This window comes from Vigna angularis, chromosome 2 (assembly GCF_016808095.1).
Source record: "Vigna angularis cultivar LongXiaoDou No.4 chromosome 2, ASM1680809v1, whole genome shotgun sequence".
Classification (NCBI taxonomy): Eukaryota; Viridiplantae; Streptophyta; class Magnoliopsida; order Fabales; family Fabaceae; genus Vigna; species Vigna angularis.
This window is the reverse complement of record NC_068971.1, coordinates 3,834,827-3,861,285: the sequence shown is the minus strand read 5'-3', so window position 1 is coordinate 3,861,285 and position 26,459 is coordinate 3,834,827. Positions and strand designations below refer to the sequence as shown.

At 31.5% G+C, this 26,459-nt stretch overlaps 4 protein-coding genes across 4 annotated transcripts; 1 reads left to right on the top strand and 3 right to left on the bottom strand.

The window, feature by feature from the left end:
• The first annotated feature begins 1,232 nt into the window (after window positions 1-1,232).
• Window positions 1,233-2,028, top strand: LOC108328325 (uncharacterized). The gene is made up of 2 exons (XM_017562185.2): window positions 1,233-1,613; window positions 1,716-2,028. The coding sequence occupies exon 1, from the start codon at window positions 1,324-1,326 to the stop codon at window positions 1,606-1,608; it is 285 nt and encodes a 94-aa protein (XP_017417674.1). The 5' UTR covers window positions 1,233-1,323; the 3' UTR covers window positions 1,609-1,613; window positions 1,716-2,028.
• Window positions 2,029-4,213: 2,185 nt separating this feature from the next.
• Window positions 4,214-6,061, bottom strand: LOC108327825 (BAG family molecular chaperone regulator 8, chloroplastic). The gene is made up of 2 exons (XM_017561541.2): window positions 5,446-6,061; window positions 4,214-5,169 (listed from the first exon to the last, which is right to left on the bottom strand). Exons 1-2 carry the CDS (start codon window positions 6,004-6,006, stop codon window positions 4,423-4,425), a joined length of 1,308 nt encoding a protein of 435 aa, XP_017417030.1. The 5' UTR covers window positions 6,007-6,061; the 3' UTR covers window positions 4,214-4,422.
• Window positions 6,062-13,396: 7,335 nt separating this feature from the next.
• Window positions 13,397-16,432, bottom strand: LOC108327784 (uncharacterized). Its single transcript, XM_017561487.2, has 2 exons — window positions 15,953-16,432; window positions 13,397-14,170 (listed from the first exon to the last, which is right to left on the bottom strand). Exons 1-2 carry the CDS (start codon window positions 16,304-16,306, stop codon window positions 13,625-13,627), a joined length of 900 nt encoding a protein of 299 aa, XP_017416976.1. The 5' UTR covers window positions 16,307-16,432; the 3' UTR covers window positions 13,397-13,624.
• A 1,293-nt stretch (window positions 16,433-17,725) lies between these two features.
• Window positions 17,726-20,509, bottom strand: LOC108329280 (UDP-glucose 6-dehydrogenase 1). Its single transcript, XM_017563424.2, has 2 exons — window positions 20,358-20,509; window positions 17,726-19,435 (listed from the first exon to the last, which is right to left on the bottom strand). Exon 2 carries the CDS (start codon window positions 19,424-19,426, stop codon window positions 17,984-17,986), a length of 1,443 nt encoding a protein of 480 aa, XP_017418913.1. The 5' UTR covers window positions 19,427-19,435; window positions 20,358-20,509; the 3' UTR covers window positions 17,726-17,983.
• Between the last annotated feature and the right edge of the window lie 5,950 nt (window positions 20,510-26,459).

Below are 26,459 nucleotides of genomic sequence, written 5' to 3'. Positions count from 1 at the left end.
ATGAAAAGGTATGAAAAAAATAATAAGTATATGACATCAAACGCAAATAGACGATGTTTTTATAAGAGAGACACTCAGGATATCATACAAGAAAAAGATAATCTCAACATGTGTTTCATTATATAATGAAAATAATATATATATATATATATATATATATATATATATATATATATATAATAGCATGATCTAAGAAATTTAATTATATTTATTAAGTATATATGTTCATCTATTATACCACTACACTCTAATTTTGTTTGTAAATGTGCTTCAAACAATTAAGTTTAACTAAAAGTTTGAGATCTAAACAATGGTTGTTTGTGTTATTTATAAATTGTTGTGTTTCATACAATTTCGTCATAAAGTTATAATTCAAATAATATATATTTTCTCAATTAGAAGTAGTTGACCTCAAAAACACCTAATCTTGAAAATAAATTCAATTGCATTAATAAAAGAAAACTCAATACAATCTTTATTTAGAAACAAATTAGTATAAATTTTTTTAGAGTAAATCTTGCCTTGGTTTTTTTATTGCACGTCACTAAAATGTTATTAACTAGAAAAGGAAAGTTTTTCCTAAACAAGATTTATGAAATTAGATTGAGAATAGTCTATCAAGTTAATATATAACTGCATGATTCAATATAACGACAAATCTATTGAACTAGCAAAAACAATAAATTACTGCATGATTCAATTATTCGTTCTTAAAGTAAATTGTATGTTTTCACTTTGATACTTAGACTAATTTATTTTGCAATACAATTTATAAATTATCATTAATATTTTGCAACTTATAAAAACTTTAACAATTTTTTAAATATTAAAATACATACATTAACTTTAAACTATGAAAAATAATTTACTCTAGTTTATCAGTCATCCACCATCTCGATAATTCGTAGGCTACATTTAAATTTCGGTACCCTTCTAATTTTTTATCTGAAATTTTGATATTCTTAATAATTGTTGTTTACAAATTTTAAAAAGTCGTAACTTTGACTTAGTCTTTAATATTTTTATTCGTATATTTTAAGTCATTAAATTTTAACAACATCTTAGATAAATATTTTAGGTATAAGAATCAATTAAATCAAAATAAAAAGAAATTGAATCAAATTATGAACTGTGCAATTATAGAAAAAAAAAGTAAATACATTAAAAAAGAAAGAGGCAGGAAAAAATAGAGTAGGTTTTAGTTGGAATTGATTTTGGCCAAGGTTTTTCGACCCAATAGGTATAAACCCATAGTCACTCAAATTCCCTTCAATTTTCTCTCTCTTATTATTCTCAATCTGTGTTCTGTATCTGAACTCAGCCATGAGTGCATCTTCTACTCCTTCACCCAACCAAATCCTCTCTCTCTTCCGCTCCATCCTACGCGTCGCACGAGACTTTCCCGATTACAACATCAGGGAATACACCAAACGACGCACCATCGATGCGTTTCGGCAAAACGCCTCTCTCTCCGATCCATCTTCAATTTCCTCCGCCTATTCCCACGGCAAGTCTCAGCTCGCCGTCGTCAAACGGCAGGCCGTAGTGTACTCTCTCTACGCCTCTCCGCTCCGCAGCGTCATGGAACTCCAGCAAGTTCCTTTCTAGTAACGGTAACCTCTAGCATCACAGGGTTTAGGGTTTATGCCTCTTTGTGACGCTAATTTGTTACTTGCTGTATTGATTGATGATAGTTTGTGTTGGTATTGATTCAGGTTCTGAGAACTAATTCGAGAGACTTGTGTTTTCATAATCTGTAAGGAAGTGAAGATCTTTTCAGGTCTCAACCTAGAGTTGCTCTTTAATTTCCCGCAGTCATCTTTTAGGACAACTTCATGCGTATTTTTCAAAATTTGAGTGGTGCTTTTCTATAATAAATGGAAAATCGTTTCCTAGGGTTTAGAAGGGACGGATTAGTGTGAAAATTTGATAATTTTTTGTTTGATGGTGATATCAATTTGGTGAAATGCTTCAGAGTTGATCTTTTTGAGCTCTTGTTAATAATCAAGTTGTCATGCCTCATTATTAGCAGGGCAATGTTTTCTTTTGCTTAATTATTGGCTACTCCTGTGATTTTTGTAAGTCTTTCCTTTTGGGATTTCATAAAATGGGGTGTAAATAGGTTAAAACTCGAATTGCAAATTCAGAAAAAAAAAGAAGTTTAAACTGGAAATTTGGAATGTGTAATTATTAGTTAAATACATGATCACATAGAGATGTGGGCGTGTCCTTAGTGCTCAGGAAGGAAGGTGTTTTGGAAAATATTGTTGGAGAGGCCAAACATAGAGGATCATAACACTGGGACGGGAAACTTGGCTTGGGCTGTTTTTGATATTATAAAATTATAGGTTTAAACTCTCAGTTAGAACATCTCTGTTTGCTCAAAAATTTTAATTAGGTCATCGGATTTTAATTGAATTCTTATTTGCTCAAAAATTTTAATTAGATCATCAGATTTTAATGGAATTCTTATTTTTTAAAATGTGATGTAATATAGTTATTTTTGTTAAAATAGTACTAATAAGATAATTTGTGTCACATGTTAATTCATGCTTTTTTTTTAATCACGTGTATTAGGACATATAAAATTTAGGTTTTCTATTTATATTATCTTAATTCAATTCTAATTTATTTTTAAACGAAAGTTATTTCATTTTTTTAAAACTAAAATCAAATTTAACTTTTATATAAATATTATAATAATATTTTTATTAAAATTGATATATTTATTAAATATTTCTTACAATGTTAAAAATTTATATTTTATATTGAATTTTATTTAAATTTTGTTTCAAATATTTATATATTAATCTTTTTATAAAAATATTAGAGTTGATTTAAAAAATAATAATATTATAAATTCAAAATGTAAAATTTTAAAATAGTTTTATAATAATTTAAAATAAATATTTTTAAAATTTTAAATGTCACATAACAAATTTTCATTTGATATATGATATAATAAAAAAGTAATTTTAAAAAAAAATTAAAAAATATAAATTAATACGTTACATATGAATTATTGTTCTTAAAGACTAAACTGCATAACATTTTTTAAAATAAGATCAATTAAAATTTGATTATTTAATTGAAATTTTTAACAATCACGAGAAATAATCAGGTTTAAACCAAAATTATAAAAAAAAGAATATAAATGTAAAATATTTTACAATGAAAAAAATATTAAATTAAGAGATATACAGTGAATTATTTTTATACTTTGTTATTATAAATTTGTTAACCAAACGGTAGAGCATTTTACCATATAAGATTATTATAGAGAAATAAGTTGTGAATGGTTTTATATGATTAGTGTTATATTTATAATGTATAACTTTCTTTCATATTTATAAATAAATTATACAAGTTTATGGTATTTTGTTTTTATGTAAACACATATACATACATATTTACTATTTTTAAAGTAAAATATAATTGAACTATAGAACAATGTTTAAGTAAAATATGCATGTATGTTTCATAATTGTTAATTAACATTATACTTTAATACAATAAACTGTTTTTATCGGTTTGATTTTTTTATGGCTAAGCGAATTGTTTGGCTTAAGAAACATTAAATTTAAAATGTTTGAAGAAAATTGGATTAGATCAGTTTTTTTCTTTTATTTTGGAAAAGTTCAAATTTGAGCCGCTTAGTCAAAATGTGGGGGTTTTTTTTCTTGCTTTTTACCAAAATTACCATAATGAGTAGGTTTCCAAAAATTTAGGTTAATTGTGTTTATCCAAAAACTTAGCTTAATTGTGTTTATCATGAACGACTTAATATTATGGAAGTCACAAAACATGTCTTAAAATTCAACTTAAAATTTAATAAAGAAATCGTGCAATTCGAAAAAGATTTTTGTTGGGAAAATCTAAATTACAAAAGTCATATTTAACAGAGCATGATTTTGATTTTGTTAATCAAGGATGTTAATTAGCAGAAGTTGGGAGAGAAAATCAAAGTCGTGCTTATTGAGAACAATTTCTGTATTTGTGAGAACAATTTCTGTATTTGTGATTTCCGCAACAAAGATCATTCTGTGACTATCCTATTCCTTTGTTAATCTTTATGTTGAAACTAAAGCCATGTTCTGTGAACACGACTTTTATAAAATGAAGTCATTTATAGCAAGCGCGACACACTTATCCCTCATAAATTGTTTAGAATATGTCCTTTTAATAATTTTGGTGAGAAATTAAGTAAGAATGGTAAAAAAAAATCCAAAATGTGCTAATCATTCTTACAGTAAACAACAAATGAAGTTGAACATTTCAACTGCATTACAGAACCAGCGATCTGTTAGACACACAAATGAGCTCCTCCAATCTGAAATCCAATGAAAAAAAAACTCCTACATTACAATCAAACAATACAAATAGTACGAATACTCAGTCTTACACGATACATGTCATGGCCATTCATGTCAAAATTTTCACACCTTTACTCTTCTTCACACCATTTCTGTTTTCCATCTTAAGTGGCAAAGGAGCAGAAAACAGGAGCTTTTCTTGGTGCGCATGAAGCTGCTCTTTCTCCGCATTTCTTCCTTCATTTTCCACAACCCTTCTACTGCTCCTCTCACCATCATCACTTACTCCACTCTCCAACACCAACACTTCCTCCTCCTCATCAGCACCCTGATAAAAATTTACACCATCATCTTCAACTGCACCGCTCACATTATCCAAAACCTCTCCTTGCTCATCACTAGATGAACAACTTCCATCGGAACATCTTACATCCCTGCTATAAACCTCATATATATTCCCATTCTCAGCAAACCTCACACTCTTCTTCACTCCAGGTTGAACTCCTTGCTTACCAAGGAAGATGCCATTTTTGTCCCTACTTCCACCGATCAAAACACTCGTCACCCCATCATCATGAATGCCCTCCTCAGACTCAGAATCTTCTTCATCATTGGCAGAAATCTTACATAGTCTACTAAGTTTTTCAACCCTATCCCTCAAATTATGCAGCAGCTTCCTCCTTTCGTCATCACCTGCATTTCTTGATGTTTGAACTTTCTTACCAGACCTCGCATTTCTTGCTTCTTTAACATAAAGCACGTGCTTTCTCAAAGCAACCTCTTCTATTGAGTCCAAAAACCGAACCAAATCTCTGCTGATCGACCTTTTCCCATCTACAATCATCAGATCACAACCCTAGAATCAAAATTGAAACTTTTGAGTTTTGTTGTGGGTGGAGAGTCTATTAGGCTAAAAAGCACAAGCACAGATCTCAGAGACTAGAAAAGTTTTCTATAAAGTATTTACACATTGCACACCAACAAAATCTTAACATTCCTAGAGGATTTCCGAGTCATTTCCTTCACGGATAGGATTCTGATCCTCATCCACATAACTAACATTAACAGTTTTTTTTTCTACTTTTTATTGAAAAGTAATAAACTCAAAAGAAAATGCCCATGACTAGATTACCTCAATAGAATCGAGTTCGAGGAGCAAGTTCATGGCTTTGAGAGAAAGGGCTGCGAAATCGACATGACCATGGCTGGAACAAGAGGATTTGAGAGCGTTGAATGTGGATTTGATGGATGCGAGGTGTTTGAGCTGGGTTAGGGTTCTTGATCTGCGAACAAGGAAGGAGCGAAAATGGGTTTGGATGACGGTGGCCGCGGTGTGGCGAAGGGAGTGGCGGGTGTATTGGTTGAGAGAGGACTCGAGGGATTCGATGCGGTGAAGGAGAGACGAGATGGCTGAATGGGTTTGGTGTTGGTGTTGAAGGTGGTGGTTATGGGTGGGGAGGTTAAGGTTGTGGTGAATGTGAGATTTGGTGTAGTTTTGTTGGGAGGGAAGAACAGGGTGAGGTTGGGGCTGAGAGAGGTGTGATGCAACGGGGTGCAGAAGGTGGTGTTGGGGTGGTGGGGTTGTGCAACAGGTATTAGGAGGGTTGTGGTAGCAGCAGCATTGGGTGGTGGTTGGAGGAGGAGGAGGAGCTTGGTGATGGTGGTGGTGGTGACAGTGGCAGTGAGAGGCCATTCAGCGTGTGGGAGAATCAGAAACACTCCGACGGAAGAAGGGTTTTGGTGTTGTTGGCGAGTGCTTGGTCAATTCAAAGGGTATTTAAGACACTCTGACGAATTGGTTTACCATTTGCAAAAGTAATAAGATATTTTACTTTCTTTGGTAAAAGAGTTTACGATGAAAACATATTTTGATTATATTTTTATATGGTAAACTTGAATGTTGAACTTTAGGTTTTTAGTTCTACATATTGTATTGTTTCCTACCATGTCTCTTATTCATTTAAAGTTGTCATGCAGACTAATAAGTTTATTCATGATCCTTCAACAGTTATATTGTTCCTTCTTTCTTTTCTTGTTTATCTTATCTTCTCTTTTAGATATATATTTATAAATATTATATTAAAGTTATCATAAGTCTGACTTATTTATTATAAATAAATGATATTATTCATATTAATTGTCAATTAATAATTATTATTTTGATTAATTGCCCATTAATAATATAATTGTTCAAATTAATTTTCGAACCATTCGATATTTTTTTATTGGATGATTAGTCGTCTTGTGCCTAACCGAATAAATGATCCTACAGTACATATATTATATTTGTGTAGTTTAATGTGGCGGAAAAAATTAGGAGAGTGAAAGGAAAATGAAATATGTGAGAAATGAATAAGAATTAAGGTGATTTGGTTGGAACAATAAAATATAAGAGAGGGAATAAAAATAAAAATAAAAATATATTTTAAAAAAGTAAAATAAAAGCAATCTTAATTAATTATGTGTTTTCATTTTCAAATACATTTAAGAGTAATGGTTGTCTTGCACAATAAACTTTTAATCTTACTTGTCAGAAATAAATCAAGTAGTGTACCGCATCTTTGTTATGGGACCATATAATATCTGCTTTTGATTCACGGGTGTATCTTTCTTTGTCTTTAGGAAACATTTGCTATTATTATATTGTAATTGTAGCCTATAAAAAAGGCAACTCTAATGCACTGATTCGCACAAGTTTGTCAAGTGAATCAAATATCAAACTCTTCCTCTGTTTCTTTATTTTGAGTGAGTGCATTTAGAAAATATTAATCCCACTGATATCAAATTGGTATCAGAGCAGGCTAGATCCAGCATTAGTTTTTTAAGTCTGTGAGAGAGCAGTATAAAATTTTCTGAGTGTGTGAGGAACAAAAGCGTTCTCACCTTAACAAAATTTTTGAGTCTATTTGAGAAAGAGAGAGATGGCCACAAATTACAATATTGTTTGGTCTGGTCCCAAATTAGATGACAAAATGGATTACAATTATTGGGAATTGTTGATGTCCACCCATTTGAAAGCTCACAACATTTGGAGCTTTATTGAACCAGGCTTACAAGAACAAGCTAATGCAGAAAATCAAAGGAAGAGGCAGTTGGCGCTATCACAAATTCAACAAGGAATAGATTATTCAATTTTTGGCAAAATTGCAAATTGCAAGACTGCCAAAGATGCGTGGGATACATTGAAGTTATCATACAAAGGAGTAGAGAAAGCTCAAAAATCCAAACTGCAGTCCTTGCGAAGAGAATATGAAAGGTATGATATGTCTAGTTCAGAAACTGTTCAACAATATTTTTCACGTATCACAGATCTTGTCAATAAGATGAGAGTATATGGAGAAGATATTTCTGAAAGCAAGGTGGTTGAAAAAATTCTACGCACCATGCCGATGAAGTTTGATCATGTGGTGACTACAATAATAGAGTCTCACGACACAGACACCATGACAGTTGCAGAATTGCAAGGAAGCATTGAAAGCCATGTGAGCAGAATATTGGAGAAAACAGAAAAAGGAGCCGAAGCATTGAAAAGTCAAGTGAATTTCAATAAAGTTGCGGAGTCCAATCAAGAAGTAGAAAGTAGAGGTCGTGATAATTTCAATAATAGAGGAAGAGGAAATTTCAGAAGTAGAGGTTGTGGAAATTTAAGAGGTAGAGGTCGTGATAATTTTAATCACTGGAGAAACAACAAATTCAGACCAAACAATCAAGGAAGAGATGGAGATAGTTTTGTACCTGCCCATCGAGGAAGAGGAAGAGGTGGCTATCAAGAAAGAAGTAATGTTAATTGCTTCCACTGTGGAAAATATGGCCACAGAGTAGCAGATTGCAAATTCCGACAGCAAGCAAACATTGCAGAAAATCAGTACCAGGATATTGGTGAGAATTCTAATAACCCACAAAGTTTATTTTTGACAAGCAATAACTTCTCAGAAGATGAAAATATCTGGTACTTAGATACTGGGTGTAGTAATCATATGTGTGGAAAAAAGGAATTGTTTTCTTTGCTAGATGAAACAGTTACTTCAACTGTTAAGTTTGGCAACAACAGCGATATTCCAATTTTGGGAAAAGGCCAAATAATGATTAGATTGAAAGATAGTTCACAGAATTTCATTTCTGATGTTTTTTATGCTCCTGGTCTTCATCATAATTTATTAAGCATGGGACAACTATCAGAAAAAGGATACAACATGCAGATTCATCATGGGAACTGCACATTGATTGACAAGAGTGGGAGATTTATAGCCAAGGTAAAAATGACTCCGAATCGCCTATTCCCTTTGAAAATTCAACATGAAAAATATCCTTGTTTGAGTTCTATCATACCAAATGATGATTGGTTGTGGCATATGCGCTTCGGACACTTTCATTTTTCTGGATTAAATTATCTGTCAAAGAAAGAATATGTTTCTGGTTTGCCTGTTATAAATATTCCCAAGAGTGTGTGTGAGACTTGCCAATTGGGAAAGAAACACAGAGAATCATTTCCTACAGGAAAGTCATGGAGAGCAAGAAAGCCACTGGAGATTGTTCATTCAGATTTATGCACAGTTGAAATTCCAACACATGGTGGTAGTAAGTATTTTATTACCTTTATTGATGATTTCAGTAGAAAAACATGGGTATATTTTTTGAAGCAGAAATCAAATGCTTGTGATGCCTTTAAGTCATTTAAGGCATTTGTGGAGAAACAAAGTGGCTGCAAGATTAAAGCATTGAGAACAGACAGAGGTCAAGAATACCTTGTCTGTGCAGATTATTTTGAGCAACATGGAATACATCATCAACTAACAACCAGATACACTCCTCAACAAAATGGAGTTGCCGAAAGAAAGAACAGGACCATCATGGATATGGTAAGGTGCATGTTAAAAGCAAAACAATTGCCTAGAGAGTTTTGGGCAGAAGCTGTTGCTACTGCTGTGTATATCCTGAACAGATGTCCAACAAAGAGTGTTTGTGAGAAAACACCAGAAGAAGCCTGGAGTGGAAGGAGACCATCAATTCGACATCTCAAAGTTTTTGGGTGTATAGCTTACGCCCATGTACCAGATCAGCTAAGGAAGAAGCTCGATGATAAAGGAGAAAAATGTGTGTTCATTGGCTACTGCACAAATTCAAAGGCATACAGGCTCTACAATCCGGAGACAAAGAAGGTAATTATCAGCAGAGATGTGACCTTTGATGAAGAAGGAATGTGGGATTGGCTATCCAAATCCCAAAATAAGCCTACAATAATTCTAGAAAATTATGAAGAGGAGAATGGACATGTAGATTCAACACCTGATGAGCCAGAAACATCAAGCAGACCACAGAGGCAAAGGAGACTACCAGCCAGATTAGAGGATTATGTTGTGGGTAATGACAATGACTCATTTAATGAAGAAATTATCAATTTTGCCTTATTTGCAGATTGCGAGCCTATATCATTTGAAGAAGCATCAAATAATCAACATTGGAGAAAAGCAATGGATGAAGAAATTCATTCCATTGAGAAGAATCAAACATGGGAGCTGACAGACTTACCAGCAGACAAAAGGCCAATTGGAGTGAAGTGGGTGTACAAAACTAAGTACAAGCCCAGCGGAGAAATTGATCGTTTCAAAGCAAGGTTGGTAGCAAAAGGGTACAAACAAAAGCCAGGAATTGACTATTTTGAGGTATTTGCTCCTGTAGCAAGATTAGATACAATTCGTATGCTCATCTCTCTATCAGCTCAAAATAATTGGAAAATTCATCAAATGGATGTTAAATCTGCTTTTCTGAATGGTACTTTGGAAGAAGAAGTATATGTTGAGCAGCCTGGAGGATATGAAGTTAAAGGAAAAGAAAATAAAGTCTACAGATTGAAGAAAGCATTATATGGCTTGAAGCAGGCACCCAGAGCATGGTACAAAAGGATTGATTCCTATTTTTTACAACATGGATTTCAGAGATGTCCATTTGAGCACACTTTATATATTAAAGTTGTTGATCCAGATGATATTATTATAGTATGCCTTTATGTTGATGATCTAATCTTTACTGGCAATAATCCAAAGATGATTGCAGAATTCAGGGAGGCCATGGTTCAATGTTTTGAGATGACAGATTTGGGTCTAATGTCATATTTTCTTGGCATTGAGGTGGTTCAGCAGAATGATGGAATTCTTATATCTCAAAAGAAGTATGCTACAGACACTTTGAAGAAATTCAAAATGGAGTATTCAAAGCCAATCTCAATACCTGTTGAGGAAAAGTTGAAATTGAAAAGAGATAGTGATGAAAGAAGGGTTGATTCAACATACTACAAAAGTTTGATTGGAAGTCTGAGATACTTAACTGCCACTAGACCAGATATTGTATTTGGAGTAGGATTGCTCAGTAGATTCATGGAAGAGCCACGTGCAAGTCATTTACAAGGAGCAAAAAGAATTCTCAGATACATCAAGGGTACTCTGACTGAGGGAATTTTTTATTCTAATAATTCTAATGTAAAGCTGGTTGGATACACAGATAGTGACTGGGCAGGAGATATTGAAACAAGGAAAAGCACGTCGGGGTACACGTTTCATCTAGGCACTGGAGTTGTATCATGGTCCTCAAAGAAGCAGCCAACAATTGCACTCTCAACAGCCGAAGCAGAATATATAGCTGTAACAAGTTGTGCTACACAAGCAATATGGATGAGAAGGATGCTTGAAGCTATGCATCAGATGCAAGATACTCCTACAGTGATACATTGTGATAACAAGTCTGCAATTTCACTATCAAAAAATCCAGTTTTTCATGGACGATCCAAGCACATTGATATTCGGTTTCACAAGATCCGAGAACTAGTAGCTAAGAAAGAAGTAGTAATCAAATATCTTCCAACTGATGAACAAGTTGCAGATATTTTTACAAAGCCACTGAAAACTGAGTTATTTTACAAGTTGAAGAAAATGCTTGGAATGGTAGAAACTTGATTTAAGGGAGGCAATGTCAGAAATAAATCAAGTAGTGTACCGCATCTTTGTTATGGGACCATATAATATCTGCTTTTGATTCACGGGTGTATCTTTCTTTGTCTTTAGGAAACATTTGCTATTATTATATTGTAATTGTAGCCTATAAAAAAGGCAACTCTAATGCACTGATTCGCACAAGTTTGTCAAGTGAATCAAATATCAAACTCTTCCTCTGTTTCTTTATTTTGAGTGAGTGCATTTAGAAAATATTAATCCCACTGATATCATTACTCCATTAATATTGTGTGATGAACATGATGGTATTGATATACTTTATGATGAGTTTTGCTTTTCATGTTAAGTATGGTTAAGAACAAAATTTGTTATAGTTGATTGTATCATGTGAACTTTCTTTTTCTAATTCTATAACTACAAAACAATTAGAGCATTGTTGGGTGAAATAATTGATTACATAAATTACCTTTTGCATTTGGTTGACATTTTGATTGTACCTTTCATATGAGGTTAAGCAATGTATTATTAAGAAAGTAGTTTTAAAACTATTTTTATTTTTATATATTGAAGTTATTAATACAGGCTTAATGTCTATTTGAAAAAAAGAAAACACCAAAAAACAAAACCTAACACCAAAAAAGAAGATAGGTTTATCAATATAAAGACTCAATTTAGTACAGTTAGATAGTTAGAGGTTTATTCAATTGAAAATTAATTTTTTTTTTCAGAGATTTTGTTTTTATAAAAAAAAAATTTAAGAGATTTTGTTTTTATGAAAAAAATTGTTATTCAATAACAAATTTTAAATACTAAATAAATCTCATGAACTCACGCCAATGGTACTAATTTCAATTTTAATGTACCAGCTACTGTTTTCTAAGTTTTATTGTAGCCGTTAATCCAATTCTGAAAATTGAAATACCAACATTACTAACGGGTTCTATTCCAACATTGAATAGACAGACCAATAAAAATATTTGGTGTGTAATGAAAATTACATTCGTAAAATTATAAGTTAAAATATCTCTGCATTTGAATTTTCACTATTGGTAAATAAGTCATACATTTTTGTCTAACTGAAAATTTAATTTAACAACTTTTTCTTAAAGACACAAATGCAAAATATATTTGAAAATGAAGTTTGTAAAAAGAAGAAGAAGCAATTATTGGTAAATATTTGAACCTTATCTGATCATAAATGATTAGATATGTTACATTTGATAACTTAAACAATAATAACTTTATTATCGATATTCACTTATTTCCAATTGGTTAAGAATTTAATAACCTTTGTATTTAAAGTGCATACACGAGTCATTGTTGGAAAAAAAAAATACAAGAATTAATATAGTAAAACATAATTACTAGATGATTTGCAAAATGAAACTTAATTACTGAATAAAGTTAAGCCAAATATCCAATCTCTACTGTATTCTCGTTGAAAAACGTTGTTAGTTGTATTTTCTATTAGAGTTTGTTAAATGAAACTATCTTCAATAAGAAAAAAAAAAAGAGAAGAGAAAAATATAAAATAACAGAAAAAGATAATCAATTTCTTTTATATTCTTACTAAGGCAAAATAACCTATCTACATATGTAAAAAATATAATTTAATATAACTCTGAACGTAAAAAATATTAAATATATAAACTAGTTAATTAATTTAAAAATTGTCAAATATTTTTAACTAGGAAAAAATATAAGTTAAACTAAAATTGCATACTTACTATGATGGTTAACAGTTAAATGTGAGTTTACTCAGGTATAGTTTTGATTAAATACCATAGCTTCAACTTATTTTTGAAATAGCTGAGTGTATGTATAGAGAATCAGACAAATGTGTCGGTAATGATAGAAAGTTCCTATATATTGTGAAAACATAATTCTTAAAAACATAAAAAAGAAAGACCCAAAAAAAAGGAGGTTGGGGTATGTAGAAGTATTATTAAGGTGGTGGCAAAGTTTGTAGGCACCACATTATTTCCTCTAAAAAATTATAAAGTAGTTTTTCTTTTTACTTTAAATGTAATTCATAAATTTAGACTAATAATAATAATTTGATTACATAGAGTAAATTGGAAAGCCTTTGCTAAGAGTTTGTTTGTCTCGCCTAGTTTATATGATAAAGGCTACTAATTTAGATCACAATATCCATTAAAAAAATACCTTTGAGCATGCAAGATTATATGTTCTTGCTGAGACGAAGGTATCATACATCTCGAGTGTTCATCTGCTAAAACAATCTAAAAGTGTATATACTCACCCAAGTTCATATCTAAACTAAAAATTGAGAATTGGATACTCTATTCCAATGCAGAATGAAGGTGCCAAAACAAGCTATGTTCCTAAATATAAGGGGAGATTTCAACTGGCATAGAACTGTGTATGATCATATGCTTTCTTCAGCATAGCAGCATGCTTTTGTCCAGTAAGATGAAAATTATAGACTGTCTCACTATTACACACCACGTTACATATAGCACATATCTTAACTGCTTCAGCTGCTGCCCCACCATCAAGAACCTTCTTTTTCTTTTTCTCCAAGTCTTCATGGGTTTCAGCTTTTTTTCTCTTAATCTTGTTCCCACTGGTGGTTGATTTGCTCTTGTTGTCTGGTAATTGGGGTCCTATTACGGGATTAGATGACCCAGATGGTTGAACTTGGGTTGATTTCAATGATTCTCTTAGTTTTTCCAAGTTCCTTTTGTGCTTCTTTCCTAATTTATGTTGGTCCAGCACTTCCTTGCCAGTGCATTCTATCTTGCAAACTTCACAATATGCAGGTTGCACAACCTTAGTTTTAGCTTTCTTTTGTTTTTTATTCAGTATTCCATTGCCATGAAGTTGAGCTGCAGTATTTGCCCACCACATAGCCGATTGTTCTGAGCCATTGGATGGTATAGAGATACCCTGCACGGTTGCATGTATTTATGTTTTTATTTCCAAATCTAGATAATAACAGTGGAATTTAAAAAAATGAATGGAGAACTCAGACTTGCATACAGCCAACAAACGAACTTCAATATACTATTCCAATCCTTAATCAAGCAATCTTAAAAACAACAATACAATCAAAACCCAGAGTCACTCAATGAATTTTTCTTTTAACACAGCGTATGCCTTTTTGGGTCACCATGTGATTTGTGCAGCGTATTTGACAATGACTAATCTTCCCCACAAAAACCTGACTAATTTCATGAAAATCTAACCGATCATCTTAGCCGGGTCTCTCCTCCCAGATACATTTTACTCCACTAAGGTCTCTATAAACTTAGTTCTACTCGAACCAACATGTTGGTTGTTAAGCACTTCTTTATAAAACAGATTTCAAATACTATGAATGTAGAGAAAATTACAGAGACTGTAATTTATAAAAGATAATACACAATGAACTTCTAACATAAAGTATAGGCTGAATGACTTAATCAATGTCATGAGCTACCACTCCAATCCTATTAGTAGGTAAAACTTGTTCACTTTCATTTTCACTTTCTCTGCCTTTTAGATTGTTTAGGTCAATTTTTTATGGAAGACCAAAAATAACACGGTCAATGACACAAAGGAAATGGCTGCCAAACAAAATTCATAGTAACTTGAAATCTATAGACAACTTAAATAAATTCAAAATCATAATCCACTCTATTTCAGAAATATATAATAGAATAAATGTTTACATTCCTCTGGTTACATTCTTAACTTCAGATAACTACGACAGAAAGATAGTTGATATCGAGATAACAAACAATGTCAAATTGATTCATGTGAAACCCAAACAATCAGATAACAGTGTCGCAGTCATAAAACTTTCATTACCCAGATATAGAGGATGTGTATTTAGATTAGCAAGAGGAACATAATGGGTCAGAAGAATAGGTTTATGTAAAACAGTATTGACTAATATGTTAACTCCTCTCATACCCATCCATGGCCCTATATGTCCAGAGTCATTTCAATACTGAAATACAAAACCATTGTATAATCTGCAATTTAGCTATAGCCAATAGTGTAAATTCTAATAATACAAGAAATTCTAATAATGTCAATGAATGAAAATATGAAAGATATAATGAGCATGTCTAAGCGTCCAAACATGGTATCCACTGATTTCTACATGGATTTTACCTCCCTATATCTAAACAAAATAAAAAACAAAACAGTCATACATCATTGGTAGACACTACAAGCATAGTTATCCAATCATCACTATCAACAAATCAATTTCCTATAACACTTCAACTAGCTGCCACTGGACAAGAACATGTTCACTTCGATTTTAATTTTCAACTACTTCATGAAACTAATTGAAATGTACACAAGCAAAGATTTAAAAACTGTGTCAGAACAATTTGAACAACAACGCAAGGATACAGGGGCGTCCTCGACAGTAATCCGTATTTGACCACAATTTCCTACAGTATCAAGGATCTCAACAAAACTAGGACCTAGACTGCAACTTAAAACCCTGTTTAAAAGAGACCAATAATTGTTGACCAACATTATAAACATAGCTCTATGCTCTACTCTCTACACATGCAACCACAAAACAGTATAAAATTATTCAAATCAGTCATTATAAACCAGTCACAAGTATAAAAGGAATCAAACTCATGCATACACATTATCCAAATCCGCCTTTTTCCCTTAAAAAGATCAAAACTTTAGCCAAAAACTGAGAAAGAAACAGGCACTTACAGGCGCATAGACAGTTGGGTCAGAACCAAATTGCCTAACAGCTTCTCTGGCAGCCCAGTTCTGGTTTACATAGTACCCAGAATCAGAACCAGTCCCAACATGGGTCTGGGGATAGATCAAACTGGGAATGGGAACAGATTCATGATTCGAATACATAATAGGGTTGGAGGGCGGAAGGGAATCAACCCCAGGAGGTTTGAGGGGAAGAGAAGAAGAGGGGTTAGGGTTTTGAGGGTAAGAGGGATAATGGGTGGTCTGAGATGGTGGAGGAGCATAAGATGATGAGGAAGGTTGGGGGAAAGAGAGGAGTGGGGTTTCTGTTTGCAGCGATTCAGCCCAATTGCCGTACTCCATGACTAAATGAGTTTGAGTAGCATGAAGAATTGAATTGAAGATGATGAAGAAGATGAAAAAGAAAGAGAAGATGCTGTATGATTACACTAATTCAAACAAAACTACTTGTCTACAAAGTTTCTGAAAATTATTTGTTCTTTTTTAATAAGATACCCAAAATTAACAAATACAAAAAGATAATAACTATTTTTCTTTTTTATTTACACGCATGTATCTCCATATTTACCTTATAATAATAATAACAGATAAACATTAATTATTCTAATTATTACTAAAATAAAAATATTATTAGATTGTATAAAATATATTTTTATAAAATAATTATGAAATTAGAAAATAAAATAATTTAATTAATAAACAAAACGGTCGTATGTAAAAAAATAAATATCAAATAATAAAACTAATAGTCTTTAACACTTTTGTTTTACTATTGCAAATTTTTTGTTAAATTATAAAATAATATTTATTTTTTTAGTAATTATTTATACTTCTATATAAAAAATAATTTTTGTTCGTATACATTTTCTTTTAAGTTTATCCTTAATTTTTATTTATTTTGTAAATATTTTTTTTGATCATAGATAGTTATTTTATATTTTAAAAATAGTTCAATTTGGTTATTTTATATTTTAAAAATCAATTATGTTAAAAAAAGACTTAGAATTGATTTAACCTTTATAATTTGTTTGATACTCAAACGTTATTATAATTTAGTAATATTAGTTTTAACATTTCAACGACAAAGTTATAATTAACAAGATAAATGCTTGTACATTTCCTCAAATCTTTTAATATGGCTACATCTCTTACAATTTTTACTAAAACATTTCTATTTACCAGTTTTTTAATACAAGCTTTCTATTTATTGATTTCTTACCTATAATGTAAATTTTTAAGGCACAGATTAACAAGACTCCAAATTTTCATTTAATTTGCTTGCTTAATGAAGTAAATATAGAAAATTCTACCTACAAAATTCTCAAACTAACAAAAGCTTCAAATGAAAATTTATTATTCTATTATTCATGATCAATCCCTAAGAATGACCACCTTGATTACATTTAATGCGTACCAAATCCTTTATTACACTTGCAAGAATTTTATAACACTTGCAAGAATAAATTCGCCTAACATTAATTCCATAAAATTTCTTCTCGTCCAAAAAGAAAAGAAAAAAAACACCTTTGAGTCTAAGAGCGGTGCTTCAAATGTCGTGCATAAAAAGGCATTTACAAGATCCTTTTAATATTGTAACTTTCTCAAAGTAAACTTTTCTTTAGAGTACAGAATAAGAGGTACATTGATAATTATTTTAGTTAAAGTATATTGAAACGTCAACCATTAAAATTTATATGAATTTTGATACACTCTAAATTTTCTTGTAGGCCCTTCTTGCCACCTCAAATATTACTCTCAATATTACATAAATTTTCACTATGTGATATTAAAAGAAGATTAATCAAACAAAATAAGTTTCTCTGGTACATTCATAACAGACTGGAGTAAAGCAACAAGGAAGAACATAAAACCTCCGACTTCCCCACAATTTTTACCTCATTTATGTCAACTATTATGAGAAAGATAAGGAAGAAAAGAAAAACTAAAAAATAATAAAGAATCAAACTGACTGCCTCAATACTTGACTGATATTGCAGTATACTTGATTAATGATCTATCTTATGCCACAGCAGGCATGTCTTTGAGCCATGGATCCAGTGGCTTACCAATTGAGTAAACTATGAAGCCAATCTCACGTAGCTTATCAGCATCCACAACGTTTCTGCCATCAAAAACAAATGCTGGTTTTTGCATGTTGTCAAATATCTTCTGGTAATCAAGAGTCTTGAACTCATCCCACTCGGTTAGAATGCAGAGACCATGGGCATCCTTTGTTGCTTCATAGGCATCCCAAACCACACTGACTTTCTTCACAGTAGTGGGACTTGTGGGCTGCAGGTGGATCGGATGATCCCAATCAAACTTGTTCATTGATAGATCCCTCTGGATTTGGTCCTCAGTTACTTGTGGATCATATATGCTCAGGTTGGCCTTATCGCCAAGTAGTCCCTGGCATACATCAATGGCAGGGGTCTCCCTCGTATCACCAGTGTCTTTCTTGAAGGCAAATCCAAGAATAGCAATCTTTTTGTTTGAAACAGTGTTGAACATTGATGAAACTACACGGTTCACAAACCGGCTCTTCTGATAGTCATTGATCTTGATAACTTGTTTCCAATACTCTGCCACCTCTGGAAGGCCATTGCACTCACAGATGTAAACAAGGTTCAAGATATCCTTCTGGAAGCATGATCCACCAAAACCAACACTAGCATTGAGGAACTTGGGTCCAATCCTTGAGTCCGTACCAACAGAATAGGACACCTGTTGAACATTTGCCCCCGTAGCCTCACAGAGTGCTGACATGGCATTAACAGATGAAATCCTTTGGGCCAAGAAAGCATTGGCAGCAAGCTTAGACAGTTCTGCTGACCAGAGATTTGTGGTGAGTATTCTTTCTTCGGGAACCCATTGAGAATAAACATCCTTCAAAGCTTGAATAGCTTTTTGGCCCTCTGGGGTCTCCCTGCCTCCAATAAGAACACGGTCTGGTTTAAAGAGATCCTGGATTGCAGTTCCCTCAGCAAGGAATTCTGGGTTTGATAGAATCTGGAATTTGATTCCCTTGCTGTTGTGGGTTAGAATCTTCTCTATGGCCTCAGCAGTTTTGACTGGGACTGTGGATTTCTCTACCACAATCTTGTCAGACTTTGAGACATCAGCAATCATGCGAGCTGCGCTCTCCCAATATGTCAAATCTGCTGCTTTGCCAGCTCCAAGACCCTGAGTTTTAGTTGGGGTGTTGACAGAGACAAAAACTATGTCAGCCTCGAAGACATGCTTTTCAACATCAGTGCTAAAGAAGAGGTTCTTGCCACGGCATTGATTCACAACACCATCAAGACCAGGTTCATAGATAGGAAGCTGGTCACTGTTCCAGGCAGCAATGCGGGATTTAGAGATATCCACAACAGCCACTTCAATGGATGGGCACTTAAGTGCAATAACTGCCATTGTAGGACCCCCCACATAACCAGCGCCAATGCAGCAAATCTTCACCATTTTGCTTTTCTAAATAACCAATCGAAATCAGGTTTTAAACAGGTCAGAGTTAGAACACAAGCTTGCAACATAAGTCACTTACATGCCTTATACAACTATCACTTTACATAATAGTATTAAAACAGTATGATATACACTATCAGATTCTGCGAATTGCAACTATTATCATCTAGGAAAAAAAGGAAACAGGTCACCACATCTACCAGGTTTCTTACTTTTGAGAAGTCATATCAAGTATCATCCTTTTGTTCTACCTAGACTTCAGGATCTAAGACCTGGCCAATCATGGCCAACAGAATTGCATGTTTCTATTTTCGAACAGTTCCTACCCAGCATCTTGGAATCAATACCATGTAAAAATTTCATATCAGAAAACAAGAAATCTGATTAAAAGAGTCGAAAGTCAACAGATGAACATGACCCAACGATGAAGTAGGAACCAATATGCGAGCTTATATGAAACCAGATCTAAAACACACATGCAAACACATGTGATTTGATGACAATCTTCAGTATGACTACTAGACAACAAGTAATATCAAAGCAGATCTAGCACCAAGAGCAGAAGCATGAACTAAATGCACGTGGTTTCATAGCCAAATGCCACCAATCCCAGTAGATCCACAGTCAATTTTGCTTCAAAACAAGGTGACAACAAAACCCACCGACAAAATCCACTAAAGCATCGAAATTTAACAACACAGCAACAAAAGAAAGCGAAAACTGCCACAGATCTGTCTCACTTTCACACAAGCCAGAGCAAAACCCAGCAATCACAGATAAAAAAATATATCAGCAAACAAGCAAAACAGCACGATCACACACAAACATAGCATAACTTTCAAACCTCGAATGTTTGATCAAACAAACAGAGCATAATATTTCACATGAGAGGCAGTAAAAACAGAAAATGAGAGTGTCGGAAACATACCTCCTCCGGAAAAAGAAAGATGAATCCCTTTGACTAAGGGAGAGAGAAAGAAGAAAATTATGTTATGCTGAGAACGAGCGTGACCAAGGTTATATATACGCAACGAAAATCCACCAGCCAAACATGTTATTACCAAAACGGACACCATTGCAGTCGGTGTAAAAAATCTTTCTATTCTTTTCAAATTGAATATCATATATATATATATATATATATATATATCATTTTATTTATTAAAAAATAATTCCTTGTTTTCATTATTATTTATAAGATAATATAAAAATAAAACCACTCACGTAATGAATGGATTGAATTTGCATCTTGAAGCAAATATGAATCTACTTGTTTAAAAAAAAGAAGATAAACATATACTAGTGTTAATTATTTTTATATTATCGTGTTTAACTAAAAATATTCATCAACTTTATTATATATATATATATATATATATATATATATATATATATATATATATATAAGAATTTACTGAAGGATGGTGTGATAATCACAAATTTTTCATTCATATTATCTATTACTATTTGATTATTATAAAATGAGTGTAGTTTTCTATTATACCCCTAGATATATATTTGAATTTGTGTTATGGAAAGGGTTAAAAGTGGAAATTGAAGTGATTTTACAGAAATGGGCATGAGTTGATGGTTTTGATTCTAACGCAACTGGCAAAGATGGGTTTACAGCTTATTCGCGCGTTCCACGCGTTTTGCTTCCTTTCATTTTTCTGGGAGCGAGTCAACTTCAAGCTGAGCATTCTCACAACAACATCCTCCAACTTAAATATACTTTCATTAAAATATAATTAACACTATAATCAATAATAATAACAACATATTCTCTTCATTACATTTTCCTTTGTTTTCGTCTTTTTTGTTCAAACTTAGATTTGCAACTAACTTTAATTGATTGTTTAAGTTGTTAATTAAGAAATCCCATATTAGTTGTACCACGTGCAAGGGAATTAAAGAATATGCATTAGACGTAAATAATGTGCGATTGAAGTAAAGACGTTGGAATATATTTGATTATAAGAACTTTAGGAAAAAGGTATTACTAATAATCGTCAAAAATAAAAATAAAAGGATGTTTACAATTTAATTTGGATTGACTTTGAAGGATAAAAAAAATATAAGGGTGTTTATAATTTAATTATTGTCTAAGTTTGCTTGAATTGATGATTTTCAAGGATTCATTAGTCTTTGACTAAGTAATACTGAATTCTTCTACAGCCTAATTTTCATATTTAAGACAAGACTCGTTAAACAAATAATCAGAAAAAAGATTAAATATTATTGTAAAAAAAATCAGCAAAAGATTATGAATCACAAGTTAATATAATTTTCAAAATAAAAATTGATATGTTTGCCATTCAAATTGACATGAAATGAAGCCATGCATTGTGTGTCAAAATTCAATATTTTATTTTCCCTAATCTAATTGATTTAGTGGTCAATTGTTTAAATCAATTAATTCTTCAATGCCCTTAATTTTGTCTTTCTGCCTACTTTTAACGTAATCTACCAGAAATTCCACAACGTCTAACTTTTCTCTCACGTCTAATTTAACAATATAAAGTACAAGTACATTTTCTTACAAAATAAGGCATAAATTGAAAATTGATTGAAGCAAAAAATCTAAAGAGTCACATTCATGAGTCTAATTTTATAATTGAAATTTTATTCCTTGTTTCTAAGGGTGAAATTTGTCCACTGTGTTTTGAATATAATAAGGCTTAGTTTTATTTTCTTTTATTTATGAAACAAGTTATTTTCTTAAGTCCTGTGTAATATTTTCATTATTATTAGAAACAATGTTTTTCATGATATGATCATTAAGAGTGATTAGGTGAACTTATGAATTGACCAAATCACTATAATTATACTGCTTTTTCATGGAAGCAGATGGAGCAAGCTTCAAAACTAAGAATGGGCTTTGCTTCAGAAGTTAGTAAATAAATAAATATATAGAGTGCTTTTGAAGACACATAAAACAGCAAAAAATTAACAAATTTTTATATTGAATTATAAAAAATTAAATTCTTTTGATGATCACGTGTCTGCCAATTAAGAGAATGTAGCAAAATAATATAATGAGATTTTTTTTATTATTATATTCCTTACCTTGTCCTACCAGACTATATGCTAATTTCACCAACACTGTCACACCAAAAACGTGCTTTTTGGAAAATAAATCTAAAGTTTTATAAAAAGATTCAGATTTTATGTTTTAAGAAAATAAAATATATTTTAAATTGTTCTGTAATAACAAATTTTATGAGGAAAATTTTGAACCATTATTTTCCAAATCAACTTTCTTTTTCTGATAACAAAAAAATATATCAAAATATTACTGAATTTTATGTACAATTCAAAAGAACTATAGGTCATCCCTAATATTACGTCTAATTAAGATAATGATAAACAAACTAAATTAAAAAAAAATTATTTTTAATGAGTATATAATAATTTAAATAAACTTTATTGATAATTACAATCAAGTGTTTAGAAAAAAAGATTGACAAATCAAAGTGTTGAGTATAATTAATATAAATAAATGAATAATAACACTTAAGTCATACAATATATTTAAAGTTTTACTTTTAATAGAACACATATCTTGAATCAGGTCATGGTTTTAAGCAATTTTACCATAATCTTGGTGTAGATTCTTTCTATTGTGGTAGGTCTTTTCTTAGGTGTAAGATGATTGAAATGTGACTCTTAGGGTGTCTTCACTTTGGAGGAGAGGATTTGTGGAAGAGTGACTGAATGGATTTAACAGAATTTGGGGGTGAATCTTTTGTTGTTTATTTGAGTAGATTTCGAGGTAATCGAAAGTGAATTTGAAAGTAAAGTTTCTGAAAATTAGTGTAGATTTTGAATGATGTGACAGATAAAAAAAATTGTTTAATTGATAAAAATTGAAGATTACCAAAATGCCTCTAACTATAAAAGTAATATAAAAGAATAATTGTTAAAGTCATATTTAATTGTAAAAATATTTATAAAGAGAAAAAAATTAAAAAAATTATTAAAATGTAAAAAAATTAAATATGTTCTTTAATCACAAATCATTCCTCGCATTTTTACTTGAACAGTAACACTGAAGTGAACACAGTGTTAATATGTACATAAACTATATTTTCCAAACTTAAAATCAATATGTTCTTTAATATGTTAATTTTAAGTATAATGACGTTGTTCGCACTTAAAACATATGATATGATGATTCATATGTCTACTAGAATTATCAAAGAAGAGTGATCGGGTTGGGATTTCCTTAGAGTATAATGTTTTCTCTCATTGTCTCTCTTTTCATTTGTTTAGGGACCAATTCAATCCCAAGTTTATTTTCAAACTTTATACAATGTATCACCTCCTTCTCTCGGTGACAAAAGAAACGTATTCTACTAATTCTTCAAACTTGGAAGCATATTCTTCTATTTTATACTTCCTTGTTTCAATTGCATAAACTTTATTTCTTTTGGTCTCTTCACATCATTTGAAAAATATTTTTCTAAAAAATTTATTATGAATACTTTCAAGATAATGATTATTCTTCCTCCTTTGAGTAGTCTTCTGGTACTATCCCGTTAGTATTTAGCTTCTCCTATTCACATAAACATAAAAAAATTCACCTTTTGTTTGTTATCATAGTTCGTAACTCAAAATATTTTCTCTATTCCATAATTTAACTTTTTCTTGGTCATGTCCTCTAGAAAACTGTGGAGGTTTGTTTCTCCTAAATTTAGCTAAACCTTATAATTCAGTGATTCCTTTAGGTCATTGATTCCTTAATAGAGCAATAGTTATGCCCTTAATAGTTTGCATTACTTTCGTTGATTCATTATTCCTCTTATTGTTTGCCATATCGAATTATATAAGTTAGTACTTGTGAACAAAAAATCTTATGATAAACACATTTCATAGGTCTCGCAAATGTTGTCATGATACTACCTTAATATGACGTCCTAATTACCAATTTTGTTAGTATTTTTCTTTATTTATTTTATCCTACTAATGAAATTCCAAAATATTATATACTTTCTGTACTATATATGAGTACCTCTCAACCATACTAATATAAGACTTTTCTCTGACCAAATAAATGTCGGACTACTATGTTCATACGGACTCGGCCCATTCTTATTTGACCATCATAGTATCACACAATACACTTAATCACAGTTATTTATGGTTAACTATTACAAGAAGAAGATGTAGAAAGAAACGATGAGGTATAAGAAGAAGTGCCCATGAACAAATCATTAGACCAAAGCCCAAACATTTACCTTTACAAACCCAAGTTGTATATCATGGATTTTTGAGAATGTGTTTTTTTCTTCTTGCACTTCCATAATTTCTTCCCACACCCCATTATTTTGAAAATGATCTATTTACCCTTCATAAATGTGATTTTCATATTTCCTGCTCTGAAAATCTTCCAGAGAATGCTTTCTAGAATTTCAGAACATAATTTCTTGAACAGATTTTTCAGAACAAAATGTTTGAAAAAAAATATCAAAACTTGTGTGTTTTAAAGTGCAGTTAATAATTAGAGATATAGGGGAAAAAACGAAGAGAAGGTTCTAGAATGCAGTTTGAAAAATATGATAGGGTGTAAAAAAACGAAAAATGCATAAATATGTCCACATGATAAGTCCACTTTGCAAGTCATGCCAAAGACATGAATCGGCCCGTCATAACTAAGATCTATGAGTTTGATCATTGTCATTTTTCTTAGCAACTACAAGGATAATGAAACACATTACTAATATGTATAGTAATTACTGTGATTATACCTAATATATTTTAGAAAAAGTAAAATGAGAAAAGTTTTTTTTTTAAAATCGATAGAAGAAAATAAACATATTTCATTTTTTGTAGGTATTAAAGTTTTAATAGTTGCTGACAACAACTTTACAAAATGAACTTATGACAATTGAGCAGGAATATTAAAAAAATAAAAACCATAATCATATTTTTTTTGCTGATCTTGATTTAAAAAAAATAACAAAAAAATTGAACAATGCCATGATTTAAAAAATATAAATAAAAGAGGAATTTTCACTATTGTACATTGTTAATTAATTAAAATATTGACCTTAAAATAGTTATTGTAAAACGTATAATTTGACAATAATGACACTTTTTTAATAGAGTACATATATTTTAATTAAACTTTAAAAGTCATGGCTTGCATTTTACCGACTTATTTTATGAGATAAGACAACAAATGTTAAATTTAAAGAAGTATGTTCTTATATCTTAATGGGGATGTCAAAAAATAAAACCAGATAGTAAAAAATAATTACTTTATTATACAAGGAGAACTTAGTTTTCCATTTGTGACACTGTGTGGGTGATGTAAAGAATCTAAGCATATTCAAAACACCACTCTTTCGTAAGCATAGTCAATGGTAATAAATATTTAATTTGAATAATATTGGGAAATGAATGGATATGAAATGAAATATGTGAAGTTTAAATGTTTGCATTATAATATACCTTCTCCTTTTTAAAATATGCTAGTTTAGTGTATTGTCTGATTATATAGATCTATAGTGTGACCGATCGAATATAATTATGAGAGGGGATGACACACCTTAATTGGCTACAACCAACGTTGTTAAGTACTATTTGTTAAATACTAATTGACTGCACGACCACAAAAATGGAAGACAAAAAGACAGTAGAATGGTCTCAGCAACAGAAACTCCTAAACATCATTTCTAATCAAGATTACTGATAAGAATTATTTAGTTGGAAATTGACCATGATAGAGTCGCAATTAGGTTCCACTAATCACAAACTTATATCGAAACCTATAAATAGAGGTCCAAGTAAAAGTGTAGGTGATTGCATTTATTACGGATTTGAGATTTTACTATGACCCCCTATCAGATTAATCAGTAACTTGAACGTCAGAGTGTCTTTAACAGGTATACCCGGACGGTCTGGAGTGTGAACAGAAAAAGATTTTGATTAAGAGTATTCAGAATTACCTAAGCTGAATTGGAGAAAAGTGTGAACAAGTGTATTGTGAAGATCGATCCTATATTAGAAATATTTTGTAAATCTATAA